Source organism: Myotis daubentonii, chromosome 19, assembly GCF_963259705.1.
Source record: "Myotis daubentonii chromosome 19, mMyoDau2.1, whole genome shotgun sequence".
Classification (NCBI taxonomy): Eukaryota; Metazoa; Chordata; class Mammalia; order Chiroptera; family Vespertilionidae; genus Myotis; species Myotis daubentonii.
Window position 1 is genome coordinate 13,669,544 of NC_081858.1, and position 25,932 is coordinate 13,695,475.

A 25,932-nucleotide genomic window follows, 5' to 3' on the forward strand; every position below is an offset into this window, starting at 1 on the left:
GGGCGGAAAAGGCACCTGATTCTCCGATCATGGCTGGGGGGCAGCTCTTAGCTCCCCCCTGGGTTTCCGATCACTGTCAGTGGCAGGGGCTTCTTCCTGCTTTCCCTTTCGCCTCCCTGCATTGTGCCTACATATGCAAATTAACCTCCATCTTGTTGGCAGTTAATTTGCATATAGCCCTGATTAGCCAATGAAAAGGGTAGCATCGTACGCCAATTACCATTTTTCTCTTTTATTAGTGTAGATATATATATATATATATATATATATATATATATATATATTTAAGTATGTTTTTATTGATTTCAGAGAGGAAGGGAGAGGGAGAAAGAGAGAGAATCAATGATGAGAGAGAATCATTGATTGGTTGCCTCCTGCACACCCCACACTGGGGATTGAGCCCCGCAACCTGGGCATGTGCCCTGACCTGGAATCGAACCGTGACCTCCTGGTTCATAGGTCGACAACTGAGCCACGCTGGCCGGGCCAATTATATTTTAGTAGAGAAACATTTATAAAGTATATGGTTAAAGGAGGCTGAAATTGTCCCAACTTTCTGGGAAGCTTGAATTCAGGATAAAAAACACAATGCTTTTCTCAATTCCCCAAAACCTAGTGGATTCAGGACACTTACACTGGCAAAGCATCATTTGTAAAACTCCCTTCACCTGCTGACATATAAAACACCAATACCAGACACACTCACTGCTCTATTGTGTTAGTTACCCAACCTTATAGAATATAAATACCTGTACTCAAAAGCAAACTCGTTCACCCGGACAAGGTTGGCTCAGTGTATTGAGCGTCAGCTTGTGGAATGAAGGGTCCTGGGTTCGATTCTGGTCAAGGGCACATCCCCAGTGGGGGGTGTGCAGGAGGCAGCCCATCAATGGTTCTCTCTCATCTTTGATGTTTCTCTCTCTCTCTTGCCCTTCTTCTCTGAAATCAATTTAAAAAATAAAATTTAAATTAAAAAAAAAAAACGATTAAAAACTTAAAAAAACACCCACACAGCTTGCCCTAGCCGGTTTGGCTCAGTGGATTGAGGGTTGGCCTGTGGACTAAAGGGTCCCGGGTTCGATTCCAGTTAAGGGCACATGCCCAGGTTGTGGGCTCAATCCCCAGTGGGAGGTGTACAGGAGGCAGCCGATCAATGATTCTCTCATTGATGTTTCTATCTCCCTTTCCCTTCTCTGAAATCAATATATATATATATATATATATATATATTTTTTTTTTTAAAAAGCAAACTAGTTCATTGCTAAGTACAATTAATTCCAAGGAATTAACTGTTACTTAGTGACTCCTACTCATTCACAAATGATTATGGATTGAAAGTATATCAATATGGAGTCCTGAGTAAACATCATTTAAACAGCATTAAAAGATTGCTACATAAACAGATTGCTACAGCCTGGCCTGTGTGCTCAGTGGCTGAGTATCCACCTATGAACCAGGAGGCCATAGTTCGGTTCCAGGTCAGGGCACATTTCTGAGTGGTGGGCTGGATCCCCGGTGGGGGGTGTGCAAGAAGAAGCCAATCAATGATTATCTCTCATCAGTGAGGTTTCTATCTATCTCTCCCTCTCCTTTCCTCTCTGAAATCAATAAATTATATTATAGAAGGAAAAAAAAGAAGACTGCTACAGCCCAGCTGGGGTGGCTCAGTTGTTGAGAGTCAATTCATGAACCAAGAGATCACTGGTTCAATTCACAGTCAGGGTACGTGCACAGATTGTGGGCTCGATCCCCAGTAGGAGGCATGCAGGAGACAGTCGATTCTTCATCTCTCTCTAAAATAAATAAAAACGTTAAAAAACAAAACACTGCCACAAATGTCAAATACTCATCTCAACCGTTACACAACTAATAAAATGTCACTCCTCTCTTAAATTCACAAATTTTCCCACTGAGAAAGTCCTTCTGGGAAAATGCTCAGCTGGAGGGCCCATAGGGGAGATGTGTGCAATTGAGGGCTGAAGATAAGTGAGTGAACAGCAATCAATTTCCTTAGCCACACCTTCGGTTTCACTTTTGTAGCTATTTCCCTCCTGATTGCAGCAATAGTTACAATCTGGTCGTTGCCATCAATGCTGAACTCACTGCCTGCACATTAAAATGTACTTAATGTCTTATTAACATTGTAATTCCTAAAAAGGGTTCTGAAAAAGGCTTAAAAAAAAAAAAAAAAAAGGCTAACTCTTTCCGCCAGTGATTTTCAACCTTTTTCATTTGATGACACATATAAAACTAATTACTAAAATTCTGCAGCACGGCAGAAAATACATTTTTTGCCGATCTGACAAAAAAAATAGGTATAATTTTTATTCATTCACACCAACAGCTACTGTGGTGTTGGCTGTTGTCAATTTTTTTATTTGACAATCTAAGGGAAAAGAGGTCAGTGTCTCTGACTAAATAATCAGATAGTTACATGCTTTAAATATTCCTGCAGCACACCAGTGTGCCTCTTGTTGAAAAACGCTGCTTTTAGCAAATGTTTTTTTAATTAATACTTCATTATACTCACTTTGCCTAAAATAATTTCTCAGCCCCATATATGCAAATCGCTCTACCTTTAATAATTTGTTTTACACTCTCTGCAGACAATAATTGTTACAAAGAAATCTCTGAATCTGAGTGTCCTGGAAAATAGTTTTTGAGGAAATCTAAAGTTTTTAAAGATGTAATCCACTTGATTATGCAACATGTTTACCTTTTACCACAGAAAATCCCTTTTATTTCCACCCATATATTGACCAAACTGCATCAATCCATCTTTTTTTTTAAAACTAATCAAGCTTAAATACTGACTCTCAGAGCCAATGATCAACACTATGAAACCATCATTCCCTCACTGAATTGAAAGAATTTCCATCCATAACTCAAGAAACTGCATACCCCTCCATGCATCCTTGGAATAAGAAAGCATAACAAGAAGCATGGAATTTGGAGCCAAGGAGATTAGCATCTCATCTCTCCCCCCTCAGGTTTGCTACTCCACCTTGAGCAACACTCAACCTATATCTAAGCCTCACAATTTTCTCATTTCTAGAATAAAGATGACAATGCACTAACTTTAAGTGTTACTAAAAAGAAAGCCAACGAATCTCCCGGTAGTTCATTTTCTCACCTACAAAATGGCACTTAATAGGTACTCAGTCAATGTTACATATTTTTTCTAAGCTCCAATTTGTTTAAACACAAAAAATTTTCAAAAACCATAGTAACTCCCCTCTGAGAACCCCAAATTGGGTCAACTGGGCTAGATTAAGGGATACCATAATGAATTAGGTCAAGATCCCTGCCCTTGAGGAAGTCAGACCCAGTAGGAAAGACAAGTCTAACACAAATCAGATTGTGACAAGTGCTCCAAAAGAAACATAAAGTGCTGCAGCAGCATTTGAGATCTTGCTTCCTGGCAACTGTCACTTTTGGCTCAAATAAACTCATAAAAATTCTTTAAATTAAAAAAAAAAAAAAAAAGGAAGAAAATGCGGTAGTCACACAGAGAAGGAAACAATTTGATCTGAAGGAGGACCACACACCCTTCACAGAAGAGCTGGCGCTGGAGTTGAACCTGGGACTAACCTGGAAGGGAGGAGAGGCGAAGGAAGGTAGGGAGCCTTTCTCAGGTAGAGCAAACAGGTGTGCAAAGGGAGACCCCATAACAAGCCAGGAAGAGCAGGGGGCTCTGCAGCCAGAACTGAGATCACAGCTCACTCTCTCTCCCTAATAGAAAAACGTGGGCAAGCCAACGAATCTCTGCCTTCCATTTTCTCACCTACAAAAAGGGGCATAACAGTGTTTATTTAACTAGGGATTAAACATGATCATGACTGTGAAGTACAGGGCTGCACAGAGTAAAAGCTTGCTTTTTCTTTTCTTTTTTAAGGTAGCTGCCCGGTAGGCGTGGTCGCGGTTTGATTTGCCCTGGTTTCCAGCTCATCCCCAAGTGTGGGACGTGCAGGAGGCAGCTGATCGATGATTCTCTCATCATTGATGTTTCTATATCTCTCTCCTCCTCCTTTCTGAAGTCAGTGAACACATGTTTAGATAGATAGATAGATAGATAGATAGATAGATAGATAGATAGATGATAGATAGATAGACAGACAGACAGACAGATAGATCAATAGATAGATAGAAGCTACTGTGAAGGTGAGAGAGTAGTGGGAAGCCAAGGGGTTAGAGGGGAGACTAAACAGGTGACTTTCGGGGCCAATCTAAGAGCCTTGCAGCCAAGTAAGAAGTCAGGACTGCCTGCTGAAGGCAGTGAGACCACAGAGGTCTTCAATAGGAGCGAAAGGAGTCGATCCTTGCTCTAGAAAAAGAGCCCTGGTGTCCCTGAAGGAGAATCAGAGCAGAGCGCTGGGGGGAAGCACCGGACAGATAAGGGTATGAATTCAAGCCATTGCATTAAGACTGAGGAAGGAAAGGCTCGCACTCAAGACGTCTTCCTACACAGTCCAGCTCACACGGCGTCATGGCTGACCCGCGTTTGGGGAGGGGAGCAGGGAAGTAGGATGCCGGGGTGAAAGGTGGGATCACTGGCAGAGAAGAGAAGAGGGCTCTTCTTTTCTGTGGCCACTTCCAAGCGAGTTTTACGAAGTGAAATACCGTCTCCAGCCCTCAGGGAACAAAAGGGAGGAAACGTTCCCAGGGAGGGAGGGCCCAGAGGCTGAGCCTCCAAGTTCAATGTCCAGCTCCACCGAGCACTGCTCTGTCCCGGAGGAACCCCAGCTCTTTCGATCCCCTAGGAAGCCAGCTTCTGGGGCTTTTTTTTTTTTTTAATTGTATTTTATTTCCGACCCAGTGCAGCTCCACAACGCGCCCGGAGGCCGACTCACGAGCGCCGGCAAACACGCCCGCGCAAGAGCGAAGCCAGTGCAGCACCGGCGCTTCTCGCCCGAGAAGCCAATTAGCAAGGACGCACCCCGCTGCGTCCAAGATACAAAGTACCGAGTTATTTTTATAAACTTTGGCTGGTTCCGAGCCTAACGACTGAAGCCAACCCCCCACCGCCGCCTCAACCCCCCCCCCCCCAAAAAATGGCACTTGGCTTCCTCGGGGCCCAGGAGATCGGGGTGACTAAGTGGCGGGTAAGGAGGGAGACGGGGAAGGAGAGCCGCGCCGCGGTCGGGACCAACCGCCGGGTGACTCTGCAGTCCCGGGGCGGCAGTTCGCCGGGATCCGGCGCAGTTTCAAACGCCCCACCAAGAACGGACCTAACTTTCCGCACCCGGCATCCTCCCTCCTTCCTTCCCCGGCCCCAGCGCCCCCGCCTCCCGAGCGGCGGCCCAGAGGAGCGGGGCTCCGAGCTCGGACCGCTGAGACCAAGGGCGGGGCGGGCGGCTCCGCGGCGCGGGCTCCCGGCCGGGCTCCAGCGCTCGGGCCTGACCCGCGGGCGCCCGGTGTGGGGCCTCCCGGCCGAGCCCCCACATCAACGCCGCTCCCCGGCCTGGGAGGCGGCCGCCGCGAGGCGGGGCACCCGGTGGGGCTCCGGGCGGAGCGGACACCCCGGGCCCGTCTGAGGGGCCGAAGGCGGCTCGGAGCGCGGCCTGGCGCTCGAGCCCAGGCTGAGGCCTAGGCGGCCCCGTTAGCTCCTTCAGCCCGCGCACGGCCCGGGGGTGGGGGGGGCGAGGCCGCGCAGAGTGGGGAGCCCGGTGGCGGCGCCCCGGGGAGGCCCGGCCCACTGCCGGGGCCCCGGGCCCGCGACGCCGCCCCTCGCCCGGCGGGCGCCGGAGAATGGCTTTTACCTTCATCAGCCTCCTGCTGGCCGCCATCTTGGATCTGGTGCTGCTGCTTTCCCAATGTGCATCGCGGCCGGCCGGGCGGCTGGAGCCCGGGCACTTCCTGGAGCGGGGGAGGGGCGGGAGGGGCGGGCGGGGCACCGGATGTGCAAACCGCCTACTGTGTGCCGGCCTCGGGGAGGCCTGGGTGAGCGGAAGCAGGCGGGGCCCTTGCCTTTCTGGGGTGCCCCGTCCGATGGCAATTACAAACAGTGCCTGGCATATAGTAGGTGCACAGTAAATACTGGTTGCAAAATACCATTAAATAATGAGATTTCAGGCACTGCTAAAACGCTTTGAAGAAAAGAAAACTGGGTGCTAGGAAAGTGACTGTGAGGATCTGCTTTTCATTGGGAAGGAAGGCAATAGTATAAATAGTAATAGTTAACACAGGTTGCCATTCAGAGCCCCATTAGTCGGAAACAGAAGCACCAAGAAGCCGATGAGCCCTAACCGGTTTGGCTCAGTGGATAGAGCATCGGCCTGGGACTGAAGGGTCCCAGGTTCGATTCAGGTCAAGGGCACGTACCTTGGTTGTGGGCACATCCCCAGTAGGGGGTGTGCAGGAGGCAGCTGATCGATGTTTCTCTCTCATGGATGTTTCTAACTCTCTATGTCTCTCCCTTGCTCTCTGTAAAAAAAAATCAATAAAATATATTTAAAAGAAGAAGAAGAAGAAGCCAGATGATCTGCCCAAGGTCAGGCAGCAGGCTAGGAGCAGAGTGACTCCTGTCCACAGCCAATGGTGGGACCAGAAGGATGGGAAGGAGCAGCTGGGAGGTTTGGAGGAAAATGTTTCAGGCGGGAGCAATGACACTGGCAAGGACCATGAGGCTGTCTGGGTGGTAGCTGGCCAAAATGGGGTGAGAAGGATCAGAGGGCGTGAGGGAGGCAAGTGATAGACTGTGGAGGGGCTTGTAGGAACAGGAGGGATTTGACTTTTCTTCTGTGTGCTGTGAGAGCCCCGAGGTAGATGTGGGTAGCAACCAAATAGTCAGAAGCAGGTGTTTAAAGAGAGAATTCTGATTGGAGAATGGAGAATGGAAGTAGGTAAGACAGTGGTTCTCAACCTTGGCTGCACATTAGAATCACTTGGGAATCCTGATTTCTGGGCCTCATCCTCCAGAAATTCTATTTCTTTGTTATGGGGTGGGGCCACAACATTAATAACAAAGAAACAGAATCTCTGAAGGATAAGACCCGGAAATCAGGATTTTAAAAAGATTCCCAGGTGATTCTAATGTGCAGCCAAGGTTGAGAACCACTGAGGTAGGAGGATAAGAAGGGGATGAGGGGGCCTCTGGAAGCCTGTTGCAACCATCCAGGCAAAGAGATGATGGTGGCTTGGATCTCAGGTGGCAGTGCAGGCAAAGGGAAGGTTACAGCCTCAGAACACATGTAGGCCTTGTGAGGGAGCCCTCTCATCCTTCCCTATTCTAAGAGCAATCCGTTTCCCAGGAAAGGAGAGGAGAAAAGGGCACTGGAAGTATATAGGCTGGAATAGAACTGGCTTCCTACACATTGTCCTGGAAGCCCAGCCTTGACCCTAGGAGGGAGTGTGGGAGAGACTAGATGACAAGCCTCATGCTTTTATCTTCCCCCAGAGCCAGCACACAGTAGGTGCTCAATAAACATTTGGCAATTGTATGAGGGACTCCTTCATCTACCTCCCTAGAGCCATGGGGGACTTGGAATTCTGGCCTGGGGACTGACTCCATGATCCTATTGTGTGCACTGGGCCTGGGGCCTAGTGGGTTCAGGTCAAAGAACACAGCTTTCTTGGGAACTGCTTCCCCTATGAAGAACCAAAGAGGGAAAGGGATCCCGCTCTGAAGAATTCCAAGCCAGTTGAGGAAGCACAATGCATACTCTTTTTTAAAAAATTTTATGCTTTTATTGATTTTATAGAGAGCGGAAGGGAGAGGGATGGAAAAATAGAAACATCGATGAGAGAGAAATATCGATTGACTGTCTCCTGCATGCCCCCACTGGGGATCAAACCTGAAACACAAGCATGTGCTCTGGCCGGGAATTGAACCCGTGACCTCTTGGTTAATGGGTCGACACTCAACCCCTGAGCCACAGAGCCTGGGCACAATGCATACTCTTGACCTCAACAAGCTAAACTGGAATAGAGGCTGGGATCTGGAGAGGTCAAGTGCCAAGAACTAACCTTTCCTGTGGCATCATCCTGTATCCCTTGCACACACTTTGCAAGTGGGGAACCAAGGCCTTGAGCAGCAGGTTTAAATTAGCACATGGTAAATATACCCAGTCCCAGTAAAAAGCTGCTGGTCTTTGGGGCCCCTTTCCTGCTCTGGTTTCTGGTCACACCAGCTCCACCCTTCACTGAGCTAACCCTGGTCATTCAGACCTGACTTTTTTTTTTTTTTAATATATTTTATTGATTTTTTACAGAGAGGAAGGGAAAGGGATAGAGAGTTAGAAACATCGATAAGAGAGAAACATTGATCAGCTGCCTCCTGCATACCCCACCACACTGAGGATGTGCCTGCAACCAAGGTACATGCCCTTGACTGGAATCGAACCGGGGACCCTTGAGTCCGCAGGCCGACGCTCTATCCACTGACCCAAACCAGTCAGGGCCAGACCTGACTTTTTAAATTTTATCTTCACCTGAGGATATGTTTGTTGATTTTAGAGAGAGAGGAAGGAAGAAAGGAAGAGAGAAACATCTATGAGAGAGAGAAGCATCAATCGGTTGCCTCCCATCATCTCCCCAACCAGAGATTGAATCTACAATCTAGGTATGTGCCCTGACCGGAAATCAAACCTACAGTCTTTTCGTGTGCATAATGATCCTCCAACTGAGCCACCCGGCCAGGGCCAGACCTCTAGAGTTACCTCTAGAGCCCCCCATCAGGTTGGAGTGTTGGCCCATGCACCAAAGGATCTCCGGTTAGATTCCCAGTCAAGGGCATGTACTTTGGTTGCAGGTTCGATCTCTGGCCCCAGTTGGGGTGCATGCAGGAGGCAACCAACCTCTCTTTCATCGCAATGTTTCTATCACCTCTCCCTCCCTTCCCCTTCTTTTCTACTTTCTCTAAAAAGCAGTGGATTCCAGCTGGCGTGGCTCAGTGGTTGAGCATTGCCCTATGAACCAGGAGGTCAAGGTTCGATTCCCAGTAAGGGCACATGCCCAGGTTGTGGGCTTGGTCCCAGTGTGGGGTGTGCAAGAGGCAGCCAATCAATGATTCTCTCTCACTGATGTTTCTATCTCTTTCTCCCCCTCCCTTCCTCTCTGAAATCAATAAAAATATATATTTAAATCCTATATAATAAAAGGCTAATATGCAAATTAACCAAACAGCAGAACAACTGGTCGCTATGATGCACACTGACCACCAGGAGGCAGATGCTCAACACAGGAGGAGCTCTGCTCAGCCAGAAGCCCGGCTCACAGGTGGCGAATGCAGAGGGGGTGGTGGGAGCCTCTCCTGCCTCTGCGGCAGCACTAAGGATGTCTGACTGTGGCTTAGGCCCGCTCCCCACCATCAGTCAGACATCCCCGAGGGCTCCCGGACTATGAGAGGGCGCAGGCCAGGCTGAGGGACCCCTGAGTGCATGAATTCTGTGCACCAGGCTTCTAGTAAATAAATAGCAATGGAAAAAATATCCTCTCAGGTGAGGATAATTTTTTTAAAAAGCCCTAGCCAGCCGAAACCGGTTTGGCTCAGTGGATAGAGCGTCGGCCTGCGGACTGAAAGGTCCCAGGTTCGATTCCGGTCAGGGGCACGTGCCTGGGTTGCGGGCACATCCCCAGTGGGAGATGTGCAGGAGGCAGCTGATCGATGTTTCTCTCTCATCGATGTTTCTATCTCTCTCCCTTCCTGTCTGTAAAAAATCAATAAAATTTATAAAAAAAAATAAAAATAAAAAGCCCTAGCCAATTTCACTCAGTGAATAGGGCATCAGCCCACAGACTAAAAGGTCCCAAGTTTGATTATGTTCAAAGGCATGTACCTTGGTTGCAGGCTCTTGCAAGTTTGATCCCTAACTCTGGTCCAGGCTCGTGTAGGAGGCAACCAATCGATGTGATGTGTCTCTCACATCAGTGTTTCTCTCTGTGTGTCTCTCTCCCTCCCTTCCACTCTCTCTGAAACTCAATGGAAAAAAATCCCTGGGTGAGGATTAACAGCAACAACAAAAAAGTGGCCCCTGCCGTGGCTGGGTGGCTTAGTTGGTTGGAGCATTGTCCCATGCACCAGAGATTGCGGGTTTGATTCCCAGTCAGGACACATGTGTAGGTTGCAGGTTCTATCCCTGGTTGGGGCAGATACAGGAGCAACTGATACATGTTCCACTCTCACATCCATGCTTCTCTCTCTCTCTCTCTCTCTCTCTCTCTCTCTCTTTCCCTTCCTCCCTCTCTAAAAAAAAAATCAATAAAAAAAAACCCAACCATAGCCTCTGGTGAGGACAAAAAACATTTTTAAAATATATTTATTGATTGATTTCAGAGAGGAAGGAAGAGGGAGAGAGAGATAGAAACATGAATGATGAGAGAGAATAATTGATCGGCTGCCTCCTGCACACCCCTCACTGGGGATTGAGCCCACAATCCAGGCATGTGCCCTGACCAGAAATTGAAACGTAACATCCTGGTTTACAGGTCGACACTCAGCCACTGAGCCACACTGGCCTGGCAAAAGAAACATTTTTAAGTGGCTTCTTCCTCCTCTTTCGGGATTCCAGGCCCTCCTGCTCAAACTTACCACATGCTGCTCCTTTCTCCAACCAGCACAGAGTCCTAGGTGCTCACAAGCTAGGTTCAGAGAAGGAGATACAAAGGTGGCACCTTCCCTCAAGGGTCTGGCAGCACCAAAGAAAATGACAGAAGGTTCGAGGGCTTGATGAGTTGTGTAGGCTCAGAGGAAGGGCCTGACAGGCTGGTGGAGGGGCCAGGGATGAAGAAGTTTTCCAGCACAAGAGAGGACAAGAGACACTGCAGGGAAAAGAGAGTGTGCCTCTGTAAAGAAGGAAATGGGCCCTGACCGGTTTGGCTCAGTGGATAGAGCGTCGGCCTGCGGACTTAAGGGTCCCGGGTTCGATTCCGGTCAAGGGCATGTACCTTAGTTGTGGGCACATCCCCAGTGGGGAGTGTGCAGGAGGCAGCTGATCGATGTTTCTCTCTCATCGATGTTTCTAACTCTCTATCCCTCTCCATTCCTCTCTGTAAAAAAAAAAAAAAAAAAAAGAAGGAAATGGTGCCCTAACCGGTTTGACTCAGTGGATAGAGCCTCAACCCGTGGACTGAAGGGTCCAGGGTTCAATTCTGGTCAAGGGCATGGACCTTGGTTGTGGGCTCGATCCCTAGTAGGAGGCGTGCAGAAGGCAACTGATCCTTGTTTCTAACTCTCTACCCCTCTCCCTTCTTCTCTGTAAAAATCAATAAAAATATATTTAAAAAGAAAAAAAGAGCCCTGTCTGGTTTGGCTCAGTGGATAGAGCATTGGCCTGCAGATTGAAGGGTCCCAGGTTCGATTCCGGTCAAGGGCACATGCCCGGGTTGTGGGCTTGATCCCCAGTGGGGGGGGGGGGGCATGCAGGAGGCAGCCGATCGATGATCGATGATCTATGATTCTCTCTCATCATTGATATCTCTCTCTCTTTCTCCCTCTCCCTACCCCTCTGAAATCAACAAAAAAATATATATATATAAAGAGAGAAAAAAAAGAAAGGAAATTGGCCATGGGCACTCACCCTCGGTAAGTTTGACTGTGTGCCTGCCACTGGGCACTGGACATTTGCACCCACCACAGAGCAATGCTAAGATATTCTATTTCCCAGATGAAGAAACTGAGGCCCTGAGAAAGTGGCTTGCCTGGCATCGCCCAGCGTGGAAGTGAGGTTCCAGGAGGTAGACCCCCATCTGGTCCACATTGGTCAGGCTCTGTCCTGTCCTCCCTCTGCTGGCCCAAAGCGCCATGTCCTGCATCCCTCTCATGAGCCGTGCTCTAGCCACACCGCACCCCTGCCTCTGAGCATGCTGCTCCCTCGCCGGTGATGCCTTTGTCATTCCCTCCCCCTAACACCCCCTTACCCATCTGTCAAGCGCTAGTTGTTCTTAAGGACTCAACTTACCACGCTCACTGGGGGAACTTGACAGCTTGCTGTGTGCTGGGCTGAGTGCAAACACACAAGGATCAACTACCCCGACCGCCCTCTGAATTCAGAATGTGATCAGTCCCATTTACAGAGGAAGAAACTGAGGCTCAAGGGACCAATCACCTTTTCCTCCCTCACCCAGCTGGTCAGAGACTGGAGCCCAAGTCTGCAGTTGGCCTGGGGGTGGTAAACCAAGATCTGGGAGATTCAACTGACCCACGGGCTCCCTCCTTCCCTCCTACTCTCCCCTCTCCTTCCCCCCTTCCCTCTCTCCCTCTCTCCCTCCTTCTGTTCTAACCTATCTTCCTTGCTCCCTCATTCCTTCCTCCCTTCAGCAAACGCCCATTGGAAGTTCTCTGTGTTTGAAGAATGAAGAAAGTAACTCAATGCCTGGCCCCACCCCACCCTGACCAGGTTGGACACTCAACAAACAGTTGATAAAGGACTGTCCCCCTGACCCATAGCAACGGCTAAATGACTGGACAGCCTGGCCGGCGTGGCTCAGTGGTTGAACGTCAACCTAGGAACCAGGAGGTCACGGTTCGATTCCCGGTCAGGGCGTGCAGGATCGATGATTCTCTCTCATCAATGATGTTTCTATCTCTCTCTCCCTCTCCCTTCCTCTCTGAAATCAATAAAAATATTTTTTAAAATAGTAAAGTAAATGACTGAACAAACGATAGATATTGCCACTGATGATAGTGGGAGGTAGGCAAGGCCTCGTGCTTCAGGCTGCAGAGAAAGGAGGGTGATTGGAATAGGTCCAGAGGGGAGAGAAGTGGATATGGCAGAAGATGGAAGCTACGTCTGTCCTGGCAACCCTGGGTAGCCGGGAAACTGTGATGCTCTCAACAGCAGCGGGGTCCTCGGGAAGGAGTAGCCATTTGTCCGAGGGATTGGGGATTACACTTACACTCCGGCTGCCAGAGCCCGTGGGCCAGGTTCTGTGGCACCAGTTCAGACCCCAGACTTGGGTCACACAGGCCTGGGCACAAGTCCTTGTGTGACCCTGGGCAGTTTTCTTCTCTGCAGAAGACAGTGCCAGCCTCCCTGGCTGTAGTAAGGACACAGGGACAAGGCCTATAAAGTATAGGAGTGGGCAGGCTGGCCACCCACAGAGGCACATGCCTGAGGAGCTAGGCCAGGGCTGCCAGGGCGAGAGGCCAGCCCAGCAGGCCAGGGGCCCCAGCCAGAGAGCTGACAGCTGGCACACAGTGTCATTCCCTACCCCAGAGGGCACGGATGGTCCAGAGCAGGCTGCAGGGCCCAGGAAGCGGAGGCAGAGAGCAGCAAGGTCCTCCTCCATATCCAGCGTCATCCAGGAAGGGGCAGGGGTGGGAGTGCCAGGCCTCCCCATGACCCTGAGTGCTCAGGCCTGATTGGGATCCTGCTAAGTGGCCCTTCCTCTTCAAGCTCCAGTTTCCCCTTAGGCAAAGGAGAACCATGGCAGAACCGTGAAGAGTCAATGCCATGCCCTGACCGGTTTGGCTCAGTGGATAGAGCATCGGCCTGGAGACTGAAGGATCCCAGGTTCTATTCCAGTCGAGGATATGTTCCTTAGTTGCAGGCACATCCCCAGTAGAGGGCGTGCAGGAGGCAGCTGATAGATGTTTCTCTCTCATCCATGTTTCTAACTCTCTATCCCTCTCCCTTCCTCTCTGTAAAAAATCAACAAAATATGTTTTTTAAAAAAGAGTCAATGCCAGAGGAGTGTGGGCCTGCCCTGGACGGCGCGGGCAGGGGAGAGGGCCAGTGCTGGCAGCCAGCAGGGTCTTTGCAGGTCCCTCTGCCCGAAATCTCCGCTCTGAGCAGACCTCACACACTCTCCTACCTCAGTTTCTCAGGAGCCTGCTCTGATGGGCTTCTTCTCCCCATGAGCACCACACCCCTCACTCACAGCGCTTGCCCAAGCTCCGACTTCCCCACGCCCCTTTGCCACATTGGTGTTTAACTTCTGTGTCCTCCCTTAGACTGTAAACCCCATGAGGACAGAGGTCACGTCTAGCCTGTCCACCTCTGTCTTGTTTTGGTCATGTATGTGTTTATTTATTTAATATAGATTTTTATTGATTTCAGAGAGGAAGGGAAAGGGACAGAGGGTAGAACATCAATGATGAGAGAGAATCATTGATGGGCTGCCTCCTGCATGCCCCCTACTGGGGACCAAACCCACAACCTGGGCGTGTGCCCTTGACCGGAATCGAACCCGGGACCCTTCGGTCCACAGGTCGACGCTCTATCCACTGAACCAAACCAGCTGGGGCTGGTCATGTATTTATTGAGCATCTACCATGTGCCCGGCACTGTTCCAGATGCTGAGGCCACCTCAGAGAACAGACAAAAAAACACATTTACCCAAAAATAAGGGAAGTGGAGTAGAACACTGGGGCTGCTGTAGCTGTAGAGGTTAGGAAACTTAAAACCTTTTTCTGTGCCCAGCCGGTGGCATGGCTCAGTGGTTGCTGTTGACCTATGAACCAAGAGCTCGATTCCTAATAGGGGGCATGCAGGAGGCGGCCAGTTGATGTTTCTCTCATCATTGATATTTCCATCTTTCTCTCTCTCTCCCTTCCTCTCTGAAATCAATAAAAATATATTTAAAAAACCCCAAAAACCTTTTTGTGGGTCCTCAGGATGGAGCCCATGGCCCTCATCAAGGCCATGCGAGCCAGGAGCCCTGGTGGGGGCAACAGGAGCAGGAAGCAACTGATCTATGTGTTTCTCTTACATTGATTTTTTTTCTCTCTGTTTTTTCCCTCTCTCTACCACTCTCTCTAAAAGCTCAATGGAGCCAGAACCGGTTTGGCTCAGTGGATAGAGTGTCGGCCTGCGGACTGAAGGGTCCCAGGTTCGATTCCGGTCAAGGGCATGTACCTTGGTTGCGGGCACATCCCCAGTGGGGGGCGTGCAGGAGGCAGCTGATCGATGTTTCTCTCTCATCGATGTTTCTGGCTCTCTATCCTTCTTCCTTCTTCTCTGTAAAAAATCAATAAAATGTATTTAAAAAAAAAAATAAAAAAATAAAAGCTCAATGGAAAAATATCCTCGGATGAGGATTAACAAAATAAACATAAAAAATTCGCCCTAGCTGGTTTGCTCAGTGGATAGAGCATCAGCCTGCAGACAGAAGGATCCCTGGTTCAATTCCGGTCAAGGGCACATGCCTGGGCTGCAGGCTCAATCCCCAATAGAGGGCATGCAGGAGGCAGCTGATCAATGATTCTCTCTCATCATTGATGTTTCTATCTCTCTCTCCCTCTTCCTTCCTCTCTGAAATCAATTATATATATATATATATATATATATATATATATATATATATATATATATATGTATATATATATAAAATTTAAAAAAATAATTAAAAATAATAGAGAAAAAATTAAAATAAAAAAACACTATTAAGCCAAAGTCCTCCTTAGAATCTGAAGGAAATTACTGAAGCTGTAGGGACAGTGTTTCCCCTCCAACTCCTGGCATATCATCTCCCACCTGACAGTCTTATGCTATTTCCCAGGAACCTGGAGCCCTAAGAAATCCAGTTTGAAAGTCACCCAGGTAACCCAACCCTGTCACATCATAGGCAAGAAAGCCAAGACCCAGAGAATGCAGCAAGATGGTGAACTCATGCCAGCCTCTGTTCTCCCCAGCTCAGAGCCCATGCAGAGGCAGGCAGCTCAGTGGATCGTCACTGTAGAACATGATGAGTGTGGGGGTGGCAGAAGCCCGCACCGGGGAAGCCCTGGTCTGCTCATCCACTCAGCCATCCTCAGAGACCTCTGGCATGCCCTGGGTGGTGCCGGCAGGGGCAGCTGCTGCCTGGTGACCCTGGGGTTCCCGGAGACTCACCCCAGAGTCCATCAATAAAAAAATATTTTCAAAATGTTTTAAAATAATGTATGGCAAGCACTATGACACCTAGCAGGTCCTTGATCTGCCTGGACATTGTTGTTATTTTTTAAAAATATATTTGTATTGATTTCAGAGAGGAAGGGAGAGGGAGAGAGAGATAGAAACATCAATGATGAGAGAGAATCATTGATCGGCTGCCTCCTGCACGCCCCACACTGGGGATGTGCTCTGACCCGGAATCGAACCGTGACCTCCTGGTTCATAGGTGGGCACTCAACCACTGAGCCACGCCAGCCGGGCTTGTTATTTTAGTATCAGGCATGGTTGGCATCCCAGGCAGGGGGCACAACAGAGGTCCTTGAGCCACGGGTGTTCTTTAAACTCCTGGATGGAGCTTGTGAGGGTCCAGTGGGAAGAAAAGAACTTACCCCAACTTTGGTGCCGCTCCTACTGTACACCCAGCCCTCAGCTGAGAGAGTCCCGGTGTCCCGCCAACTCTGGAAGGCTGGTGCTATCCACACCCACGTTATGTGGGAGCTGGGAGAGGCGACGTAACCAGCCAAGGTTCCTCAGTCCAAAAGTGGCCGTCCCTGCCCTTCCCACCTGCCCTAAGGCATCCAGAGTGAGTCCAGGGAGCACAGAGAGTACCTGCTCTGCTTCCACCAGGCAGCCCTGCCCAGGCTCAGCCAGACCCCTGCCTTGCCGTCCTCGGTGGCTTTACCTGCCAAAAAGGGATTTGGATAAAAACTAGTGAGTTGCTAACCAGAGCTTTGCTCTGTTCTGGGCACTTTTGAAGCCTCACAGACAGAGGAAGTGGCTGCTCAGAGGGGTCAGGGAACTCTGGGAGGTCACAGAGCCCAGAAAGCTGCCGCATTATTGCCCCATTTTCTAGACGAGGACATGAAAGTGGCACAAGAAGCTGAACACCTGTTGGACTCCAGAGGTCCTCCAGCCTTAAGCAGCTAACCACACCACCCTGGGAGAACCATGGGAAGTTCTCTGATCTGGCCGTTTCCAGGGAGGTGGTGTAGGGACCCAGCTGGGCCGATAGGGGCTCCTGGCTTTACCTTTTTCTAGAAGCAGGCAGCCCCGGGCACTCCTGGGCCACCCAAAGGGCAGACTGGCCCCCATGCAGCCTCATTCTCTCACTTCCCACCCCGCCTCTGGAACTGGCCAGCACAACACGCTTGGTTCTACTTGGCCCTCCTCCTTCTGCAGATGCAGAATGTGACTCCCCCTGGGAGCAAGACTGGGGAGGGGGTCCTCAAAGCGGCAACCCTGAGAATGGGTGGGTAGAGTTAGAGTGCCCATGGGCTCTAGAAGCAGAATTTTGCAGGTCAGGACTTTGGTCCTTGAAGAAGCCTTCTTCTGTCTCACCTGGCACCATGCCCAGGGCTTAAAAGGTCCCACCTGCCTTGGCCAGTGGCTCAATGGTTAGAGCACCAGCCTTTGGACGGAAGGGTTGCATGTTCGATTCTGGTCGAGGGCATGTACCTTGGCTGCAGGTTCCCCAGCCCTGGTAGGGATTGCCTGCAGGAGGCAACCAATCCACGCGCCTCTCTTACCACATGATGTTTCTCTCTCTCTCTCTCCCCCTCTCCTCCCTTCCACTCTTTCTAGAAGTCAATGGAAAAAATATCCTCAGGTGAGGATTAAAAAAAAAAGAAAAGAAATATTTTGTAATAAAGGGGTTTAAGAAAAAGTTCCCATCTGTGAGCACAGGATGTTTAAATAGATAATGCATGCAAGGGCTCAGCACCACAGGGGGCCTTGAAAGGGTAGGCACAGTCCGGGTGCAGGCAGCAGATGCACCCTCCCCTACCTGGGAGCCCAGGGCCCACCCCCAAGTTTGGGCATATCCTGTTGCAGGTTTTCAACCACCTAAATCCATGGCAAGGCCAGGTGGTGTTGGCTCACAGCCTCTGTGATTTTGACCCACACACGGAGCCTTTTTCTCAGGCCCAGCAGAGCAGCCTGACTTCCCACCAGCCCGTTGGCCTAAAAGGGATGGTACAGTGCCTAGGAGAGTGGCCGGGTCAGTCGTAAGGGTCATGGTGCCAAGCACAGGAAAAGCCTGGAGCCAGAGAGACCCCCGGGGCATCCTGGGAAGGACATGGGGTGGGTTGAGCAGGAGTGTCGAGAGCCCATCCCGGGCCTAGGCAGCTGGGAGAGGAGCGAGGGCTTGTGCACCCGTAGCAGGGGGTGAGAGAACACGCCCAGAGGCGGAAGGGGCGCGAGGAGACCCCCGGGGACGCCGGAAGGGGCGCGCGGGGCGGTTGGCCGGCTGGGGCGGCAGCCGTTGGCGACCGGAGGCCGGGGACAGGAGGCGCCAGGCACCTGGCGGGACAGCAGCCACCATGACCAAGGACTCGCCTAACCCTTCCGGTGGCAGCCGCGCGACACCCAAGAAGCTGGCTAGTCCGGGCCCGACGGCAGCGGTGCTGGAGGAGCAGAAGCGGGAGCTGGAGAAGCTGCGGGCCGAGCTGGAGGAGGAGCGAGCGCGCGGGAGGGCGGAGCGGCGGCGCTTCGCGGCCGAGGCGCGCCAGCTGCGGGAGGCAGAGGAGCGGGAGCGGCAGCAGCTGGTTGACCATCTGCGCTCCAAGTGGGAGGCACAGCGCTGTCGGGAGCTGCGGCAGCTGCAGGAGAAGGTGCTGAGGGAGCGCGAGGCCGAGATCCGGCAGCTGCTGCGTTGGAAGGAGGCCGAGATGCGGCAGTTGCAGCAGCTGCTGCACCGCGAGCGCGACGGCGTTGTTCGCCAGGCGCGGGAGCTGCAGCGCCAGCTGGCCGCGGAGCTGGTGAACCGCGGCTACTGTGGCCGCGCGGGGGCGCCGAAGGCCGCCGCCGCCGCGCAGTGTCGCTGTCGCCTGCAGGAAGTGCTGGCGCAACTTCGCTGGGAGACCGACGGCGAGCAGGCCTCGCGCATCCGCCACCTGCAGGCGGCGCTGGATGTGGAGCGACAGCTCTTCCTCAAGTACGTCCTGGAGCACTTCCGCTGGCACCCAGTTTTGCCCGGCACCCCAGATCCCCAGGCGGTGCCTTCTTCGGAAGAACCGCACCCCGAGACCGCCAGCGACTCTCACCGCCCCCTAAAGTCCCCCAAAGTCCCACTCGAATCCTTTGATGGCCTGAGCGCCGGCGTTCGCGTGCGCTCCCGCTCCCTCGAAATGGTGCCCGCAGCGTGCTCCAACTCGCGTGACGACCTGCTCCCCACGCGCTCCGGCTCCCTCGATTCCTTGGCACCAGCGCGTTCCCACTCGCTCGACAGCCTTCTGGGTCGTCCCAAGGCCCCCGAATCCGAGGAGCGGGCTTCCTCGGCAGACACTTTCATCTTGGGCTTCCTGAGTCCGCCCCCGCCGCCGACGCCGCCGCTGTCACCACCGTCGCCGCCGCTGTCACCGCCACTACCACCATCGCAGCCCAGGGGTCCTAGCGACTGGACAGGAGAAGACTCCAGGAGCCAGCCCTGCGAAGCCCTGGCCCACTCGCCGCTGAGCCTGGATTACCAAGAACTTGTGAAGCAGAACTCGGAATTGTCCGAGGCGTTGCAGGTGCTGGCGCGCCGCTGCTCTGACCTGCTGGACGAGAACGTGCAACTGCGGCGCACCGGCATCCCAGACCAGGCGGAGGAGAAGGTGAAGCGGCTCAAGGTGAAGCACGCAGAGCTAACAGGCCTGGCCCGCCGCCTAGAGGACCGGGCCCGCAAACTGCAAGAAACCAACCTGCGGACTCTGAGCGCGCCAGTGCCTGGGGAGAGCCGCGTGGGCCTGGAGCTGTGCCAGGCCTTCGCCCGCCAGCGCGCCCGGGACTTGTCGGAGCAGGCGAGCGCGTTGCTGGCTAAGGACAAGCAGATAGAAGAGCTGCAGCAGGAGTGTCGCTTGCTGCAGGCGCATGTCGCTTCGGGCCTCGGCAGCGCCCCTCAGGCTGATGGGGGCGCGGCCAGCGCCCAGTGGCTCAAAGTCAGCGACTTGGACCGGCTACAGCGTGAGTCCCAGCGCGAGGTGCTGCGCCTGCAGAGGCAGCTGACGCTGCAGAAGGCCACCCGCAGCGCCCGGGAGGAGCCGAGCGGCCGGAGCGCTCCCGGCGAGGGGGCGCGGTGCCAGGTGCAGGCGCTGGAGCGCGAGCTGTCGGCGCAGAGGCAAGAGTGCCAGGAGCTGGGGGCCCAGGCGGCGGCGGCTCGGCGGCGCGGCGAGGAGGCGGAGGCACAGCTGCAGACCGCGCTTTGCGAGGGCGCCTGGCTGGCCAAGGAGAACGCGCGGCTGCAGGCACAAGCCGACTGGACGCGGAAGCTGGCGGCCGAGAATAACGACGTGCGCGAGCAGCTGGGCCGCGCGTGCCAGGAGCGCGACGCCACCGGCTTGCTGGTGGAGCAGCTGCTGCAGCAGGCGGCGAGCGAGCAGGACAAGCAGCAACAGCTGCAGCGTGACCTGCAGAAGGCATTGCGTGATCTCGAGGCTGCCCGGGAGGAAATGGGGGTGCTGCGGTGCCAGCCTGGTCACCATCCCCAGCAACCCCCGGAGACCTCCCAAGCCCCGGATTCCCAAGGCAGGAAGAACAGAAGGACCCGGTTCCAGCCAGCGCCTGAAGACCAGGCATCTCCACAGTCCAGCAGAGACGAACAGCAGGAGGACGCCTCTCTGCTAGAGAGCCCACTTGCCCTCGGGGAGCCAGCCAGTGCCCCTCAGGGGCCAGACAGAGTCCCAGCCAGCCAGCCTCTGGACTGCAGACCCCAGGCCAAGAAAACCAGTTCCCAGTCCAACTCCTCCTCTGAGGTGGAATCTGTGTGGGCCACCGTGCCCTCTTGCCTTACTCTGGACATGGACACGGCCAGTGAGGTGGAGGATCTGGATCCTGACAGTGCGTCCTTGACCCTGGAAGTGGGGGACTCAGAGGCCCCCGCTGCCCCCAAGCTCAAAATCTTTCTGGTTCGATATAGCTACAACCCATTTGAGGGGCCCAATGAGCACCCCGAGAGTGAGCTGCCCCTCACGGCTGGCGAGTATGTATATATCTTTGGTGAGATGGATGAGGATGGCTTCTATGAAGGGGAGCTTGAGGATGGCCGGCGGGGCCTGGTGCCCTCCAACCTGGTGGTGCAGATTCCAGATAATGACATCCTTGACTGCCTGCCCCCAGAGTCCTCGGACCCTGGCCCCACTCAGCTCCCAGCCGGACAGGGCAAAACTTCAAAGGAAGACATTAGTCACAGCTTATTGCCTGGGGAAGCTCAGGGGGCTGTGGACAGGGAGACGTGCCAGATGGTGAGAGCGGCCTCCAAGACAGAAGTGGCCATAGAGACCTCAGATGCCAAGATGGAAGATGGCTGGCTGGGCTCACTGCAGAGTGTGGAGGAGCAGGGCTTCTCCAGACCCCTTCTAGGGCCCAAAGGGGTCCCTTGTGTAGCCCCCAAACAACTACGCCTGCAGAACGTTGTGGCCACATCGGCCAAGATCGTCTGGGTGTACAGCAGCTGCTGCCGCCCACACATCGTGTATCTCAATGACCAGAAGCATGCCCTGACCCCAGCAGGTGTGAGCAGCTACACCTTCCACAACCTGCATCCCAGCACCCGGTACCAGGTGCAGGTAGAGGTGCAGCTGCCGTGGGACTCCATGCAGGTGCGCTGGGAAACCATGTCCTCCACTCTCACCTTTGACACGCCCTTGGCAGGACCCCCGGACCCTCCACTGGACGTGCTGGTAGAGCATCACACCTTACCAGGCCTCCTGGTGGTCAGCTGGCTCCCAGTCACAATCGACTTGGCCGGGTTCTCCAATGGAGTCCGGGTCACTGGCTATGCCGTGTATGCCGATGGGCTCAAGGTTGCCGAGGTCACCGATGCCACCGCTGGCAGCACCCTGTTGGAGTTGTCCCGGCTCCAGCTGCCCCTGATGTGCCAGAAGGTCTCGGTGAGAACCATTTCGCTTTGTGGCGAGTCACTGGATTCGGTGCCGGCCCAGATCCCCCAGGACTGTCTGAACTGTAACCGATTGCCAGAGACCTCTCCCTTTACTTACACCCCTGGTGACCAGTCCCCGTGCAGAATCACCTTCCCCGTCTGCCCTCAGAGGCTGGCGCTGGCTCCACCGAGTGCCAAGGCTAGTTCCCACATCCCCAGGAGCTGTGGGGGGTCCCTAGAAGCCTTCCCTGAAGAACCCCCGAGGATGCACTCCCCAATGCCCAACCTGAGTCCAGAAGGAGAATGTCCCAGTGCAGGGGCTGGCAGCCAAACCCAGGGGCCTGCGGAGGCCTGGGAGGTCTGCAGAAAAGACCTACTCTTTCAGAAAAGTCCTCGGAACCACAGGCCACCTCTGCACCGTGGCCAATCTCAGGGGGAGGAAGACCGTGACTGGCACATGGACACCAGCCAAAGCCCTGCTCTGGGAGTCCTCCGTCTGTCTCCCGAGTTTGCATCCAGGAAAGAAGCCTGTCAGGAAAAGGCTGCCCTCAAGAAGGTCCTTAGGCAAAAGCAAGACGCCCAAGTGTTCACACCTCCCCAGATAGGCACCCGCCAACAACATATGTCTGACTTCCATGACATTTTGCAGCAGGAGGAGGAGGCAGCGTGCTTCGGCCCGTGGGTCACAGAGAAGCAAGAGCAGAGAAGGGAGCTTAGGGCGCAGAGCAGGCGAGGTCAGGCTCTGTGGGGCAAGAGAGAGAGCCAGCTCCACGAGCCCAGCTCTGCTCCCTGTCCAGCTGCATCCAGCAAAGTCCTTACGGCGTCCGGGGGAGGCCCCCCACAGCTGGAGGCGGACCAGGACACCGGGGTCAGGGTCTTTGTGGCGCTCTTTGATTATGAGCCCCTGGTGATGTCTGCCAACCCCGAGGCTGCAGAGGAGGAGGTGGCCTTCCAGAAAGGGCAGCTGCTGAGAGTGTGGGGCTCTCGGGACTCCCACGGCTTCTACCGCGGGGAATGCAACGGTCAAGTGGGCAACATCCCTGGGCATCTGGTGGCTGAGGTGGAGGACGGTCTGGAGAGGACTGATAGCAGGTGGCATTTGCCAGTGCAAGGGCACCTGCCCTCTGTGGCCCACCTAGATGAAGTTGAGGGGCTCACCATCCCCCAGGACTCCTTTCCCCTGCCCCAAGGGAACCCCAGGGCACCTCCACTGTGCACTCGAATGACCATGATGGCAGCTCTGGACTATGACCCCAAGGACGGGTGGGCAGGGGGCCAGGTGAAGGGCAAGCTGTCACTGAAGGCTGGGGACCTGGTTACAGTCTACGGGCCTGTGGATGACAGGGGATTCTATTATGGGGAGTCGGGCGGCCACAGAGGTCTTGTCCCAGCCCACCTGCTGGATTACATGTCCCTCCATGATGAGTGAGCAAGGCTATCAGAGGGGGTAGTGGCCTCTGGCTGCCCACGCCCCGCCAGAGGAGAAGCAAGCACACAGACCCTTCGCCAGCACCCCTCCTCACCTCCAAGAGCACCACTGTGTGAAGCCGATGGCAGCCTTCCGCATCCGCAGCCTCTGACAGCAGCAGGGCTTCCGTCTGAACTCAGATGTTCCCAAAAGAAAACAGGACAAGCAGCCCCTAGAGTGTGACAGGCTGGTTTGGAGTTGTCAGTAACGACGACAGGCATTTGGAGAAGGGCCTTTCTGTGTTTACTCAGCGTTTTCTTTAAGAGGTGAATGTTATCCATCCATGGTTATGTATGAAAGTCTCAAGGAAAGCTTGCCTCTTAAAAAAAGTGACCAGAATGTTAGTTTTCTGTCTTATGTTCAACCCCACATTAAAATAGAAAATAATAAAAAGAATATTTTATTTTACTGATTTCAAAGAGAGAGAGAGAGAGAGAAAGAGAGAGAGAGAGACATCGATTTGTTGCTCCACCCATTCATGCATTCATTGGTTGATTGAACCCTCAATCTTGGCATATCAGGACGACACTCTAACCAACTGAGCTATCGGGCCAGGGCCAAAAAAAGAATAATTTAGAAGAGAAAGGAAGCCCGGCTGGCGTGGCTCAGTGGTTGAGCATCGATCTATGAACCAGGAGGTCACGGTTCAATTCCCGGTCAGGGCACATGCCTGGCTTGTGGGCTTGATCCCCAGTGTGGGGCATGCAGGAGGCAGCCGATCAATGATTCTCTCTCATCATTGATGTTTCTCTCTCTCTCTCTCCCTCTCCCTTCCTCTCTGAAATCAATAAAAAATATATATATATTTTAAAGAAATAGAAGTGAAAGCACAACCAAGGGAACACACACTGCTTCTCCTCCCTCTGTTCTGTCCAGGGGGCCCGAAAGGGCTACACGTGTTTTCCCAGCTGGGCAGGGAGGGAGGGCACTCCCTTGATCTGTAGGGGGGACAGCTCAGGGTCTGCTTACTGGCAGGGTCGCCAAGAGGCCAGCCAAGAGTCAGGGCTAAGAAGCAGGGCCCCCAAAGCTTAGCACAGCCCACCTTTCTCAAAGGTGTCTCTGCCCAGGGGCACTGTGACCCTTTGTGGAGGGCGGGGTCAGAGTCTTCCAGCTGCTTCCCTGGGAGCCTCCCCGAGAGAGCATGTCCACATTTACTCCATTTTACCAAGAGCTGCTGAGGCTCAGGGGTTCCCCTCAGGTCCCACCGTTCCAGAACCGCTTCCCACCAGGGTCTTCTGGGGCTCCCCCTCAAGGAGATCGGAGACGAGGGGTGGTCTTCATCCTCTGCTTCTGTCCCGCTGTCCCTTTGTTCCCCTAAGTCCAACTGTGCTGTCAGAGGAAGGGCACTGCCTCCCCCAAGTGCAGGAGGAAATTGCTGGAAGCATTCCTGGGCAGGAGGTTTGGAGCCCCTGGCAGGTTCTTCGGGGAGTTGGTGAATGGGGTTCAGAAGGTTCCTCCATGCTGTCCCCGGGCTGAAGGCGGGAACAGGTAAGAGGCAGGCCCGGGGCTGTCTCAACGCGACACACTTACTGCTGCCTCGTCCTCAAACACCGGAACCAAGGAGGCAGCTGTGATGTGCACACACGCACTCACCCTGGTGAGCAGAGTGCTGGGGGCTGGGCCTGGGGAGGAAACACTTTGCCTCATCCACTGAGGGCCATGATCATCCCCTCAGGTTTACAAACACCCATTTTTTTCAGTGAAAAAGTAGGCTCAAATAGCCTAGGGAGGCAACGCAGACCAGCTCACAGTTTTTTAAAAAAATTGTGATAACATACACATAACATAAAATTTACCATCTGAACCAATTCTGTGAGCAATTCAGTAATTGACATTGTTGTGCAAGCAATCTCCAGAATTCTTTTCACCCTGTAAAGCTGAAACTCTGTACCCATTAAGCCACAGCAACCCATTCCCTTCTCTCCTCAGCCCCTGATAACTTTTAATCTATTTTCTATCTCTATGAATTTGACTACTCTAGGGACCTCATGTAAGTGGACTGGGTGTAGTAAACTTGTCTTTTTATGTTTGGCTTATGTCACTTAGCATGATGTCCTCAAGTTTCATCCACGTTGGAGCACATATCAGAATTTTATTTATTTTTAAAACATTTTTATTAATTTCAGAGAAGGGAGAGGGTGAGAGAGAGAGAAACATCAATGATGCGAGAGAATCATCGATCGGTTGCCTTCTGCACACTGGGGATTGAGCCTGCAATACAGGCATGTGCCCTGACCAGGAATCCAACCGTGACCTCCTGGTTCATAGGTCAACACTCAACCACTGAGCCATGCTGGCCAGCCAGAATTTCACGTCTTTTTAAGGCTCCATAATATTCCTTTGTATGGGTGTACTAAGTGATGTTTACCCATTCATCCATCAGTGGACACTTGGGTTATTTTGACTTTTTTTGGCTACTGTGAATAGTGCTGCTATGAACATGGGCACACAAGGATCTCTTCTCAGCTTTCACAGGGTTTCAAACGATCAGATCCCTGGGAGCTCACAACCCAGAATGGAACCTGAGGATGATGACAAATGAGACAGCTGCTCCTGCTGGAGCGGACAGCCCAGCCCTCCTGAGCTGGAGATCCTGGTGCCCCAGGCTGAGGGCTGGAGACAAATGTGATTCCCACGCACTGGAAGAGCAACAGAAGTTTAGAGAATAGAAGCTTTAATCCGCACACTTTTTTTTATATATATATTTTATCGATTTTTTACAGAGAGGAAGGGAGAGAGATAGAGAGTTAGAAACATCGATGAGAGAGAAACATCGATCAGCCGCCTCCTGCACA

At 52.8% G+C, this 25,932-nt stretch overlaps 2 protein-coding genes across 3 annotated transcripts in view; one reads left to right on the forward strand and one right to left on the reverse strand.

Annotated features, from left to right (window-relative positions):
- Positions 1 to 5,882, reverse strand: part of UBE2L3 (ubiquitin conjugating enzyme E2 L3) — a 38,201-nt gene extending 32,319 nt beyond the window's left edge. Inside the window, exon 1 of one of the 2 annotated variants that reach the window (XM_059676391.1) lies at positions 5,760 to 5,882. In XM_059676391.1, coding sequence (XP_059532374.1) covers positions 5,760 to 5,786 — 27 coding nt within the window. In that variant the 5' untranslated portion in view covers positions 5,787 to 5,882. The remainder of the gene's footprint in view (positions 1 to 5,759) is intronic. The other variant, XM_059676394.1, reaches the window with a different exon arrangement.
- A 12,234-nt stretch (positions 5,883 to 18,116) lies between these two features.
- LOC132221861 (RIMS-binding protein 3A-like) lies at positions 18,117 to 23,539 on the forward strand. Its single transcript, XM_059676387.1, has one exon. It carries the CDS (start codon positions 18,131 to 18,133, stop codon positions 23,096 to 23,098), a length of 4,968 nt encoding a protein of 1,655 aa, XP_059532370.1. The 5' UTR covers positions 18,117 to 18,130; the 3' UTR covers positions 23,099 to 23,539.
- The last annotated feature ends 2,393 nt before the right edge of the window (positions 23,540 to 25,932 follow it).

Bases quoted from the DNA above. Each gene is read 5' to 3' on its own strand.
- LOC132221861 (XM_059676387.1), top strand. From the start codon at position 18,131: ATGACCAAGGACTCGCCTAACCCTTCCGGTGGCAGCCGCGCGACACCC.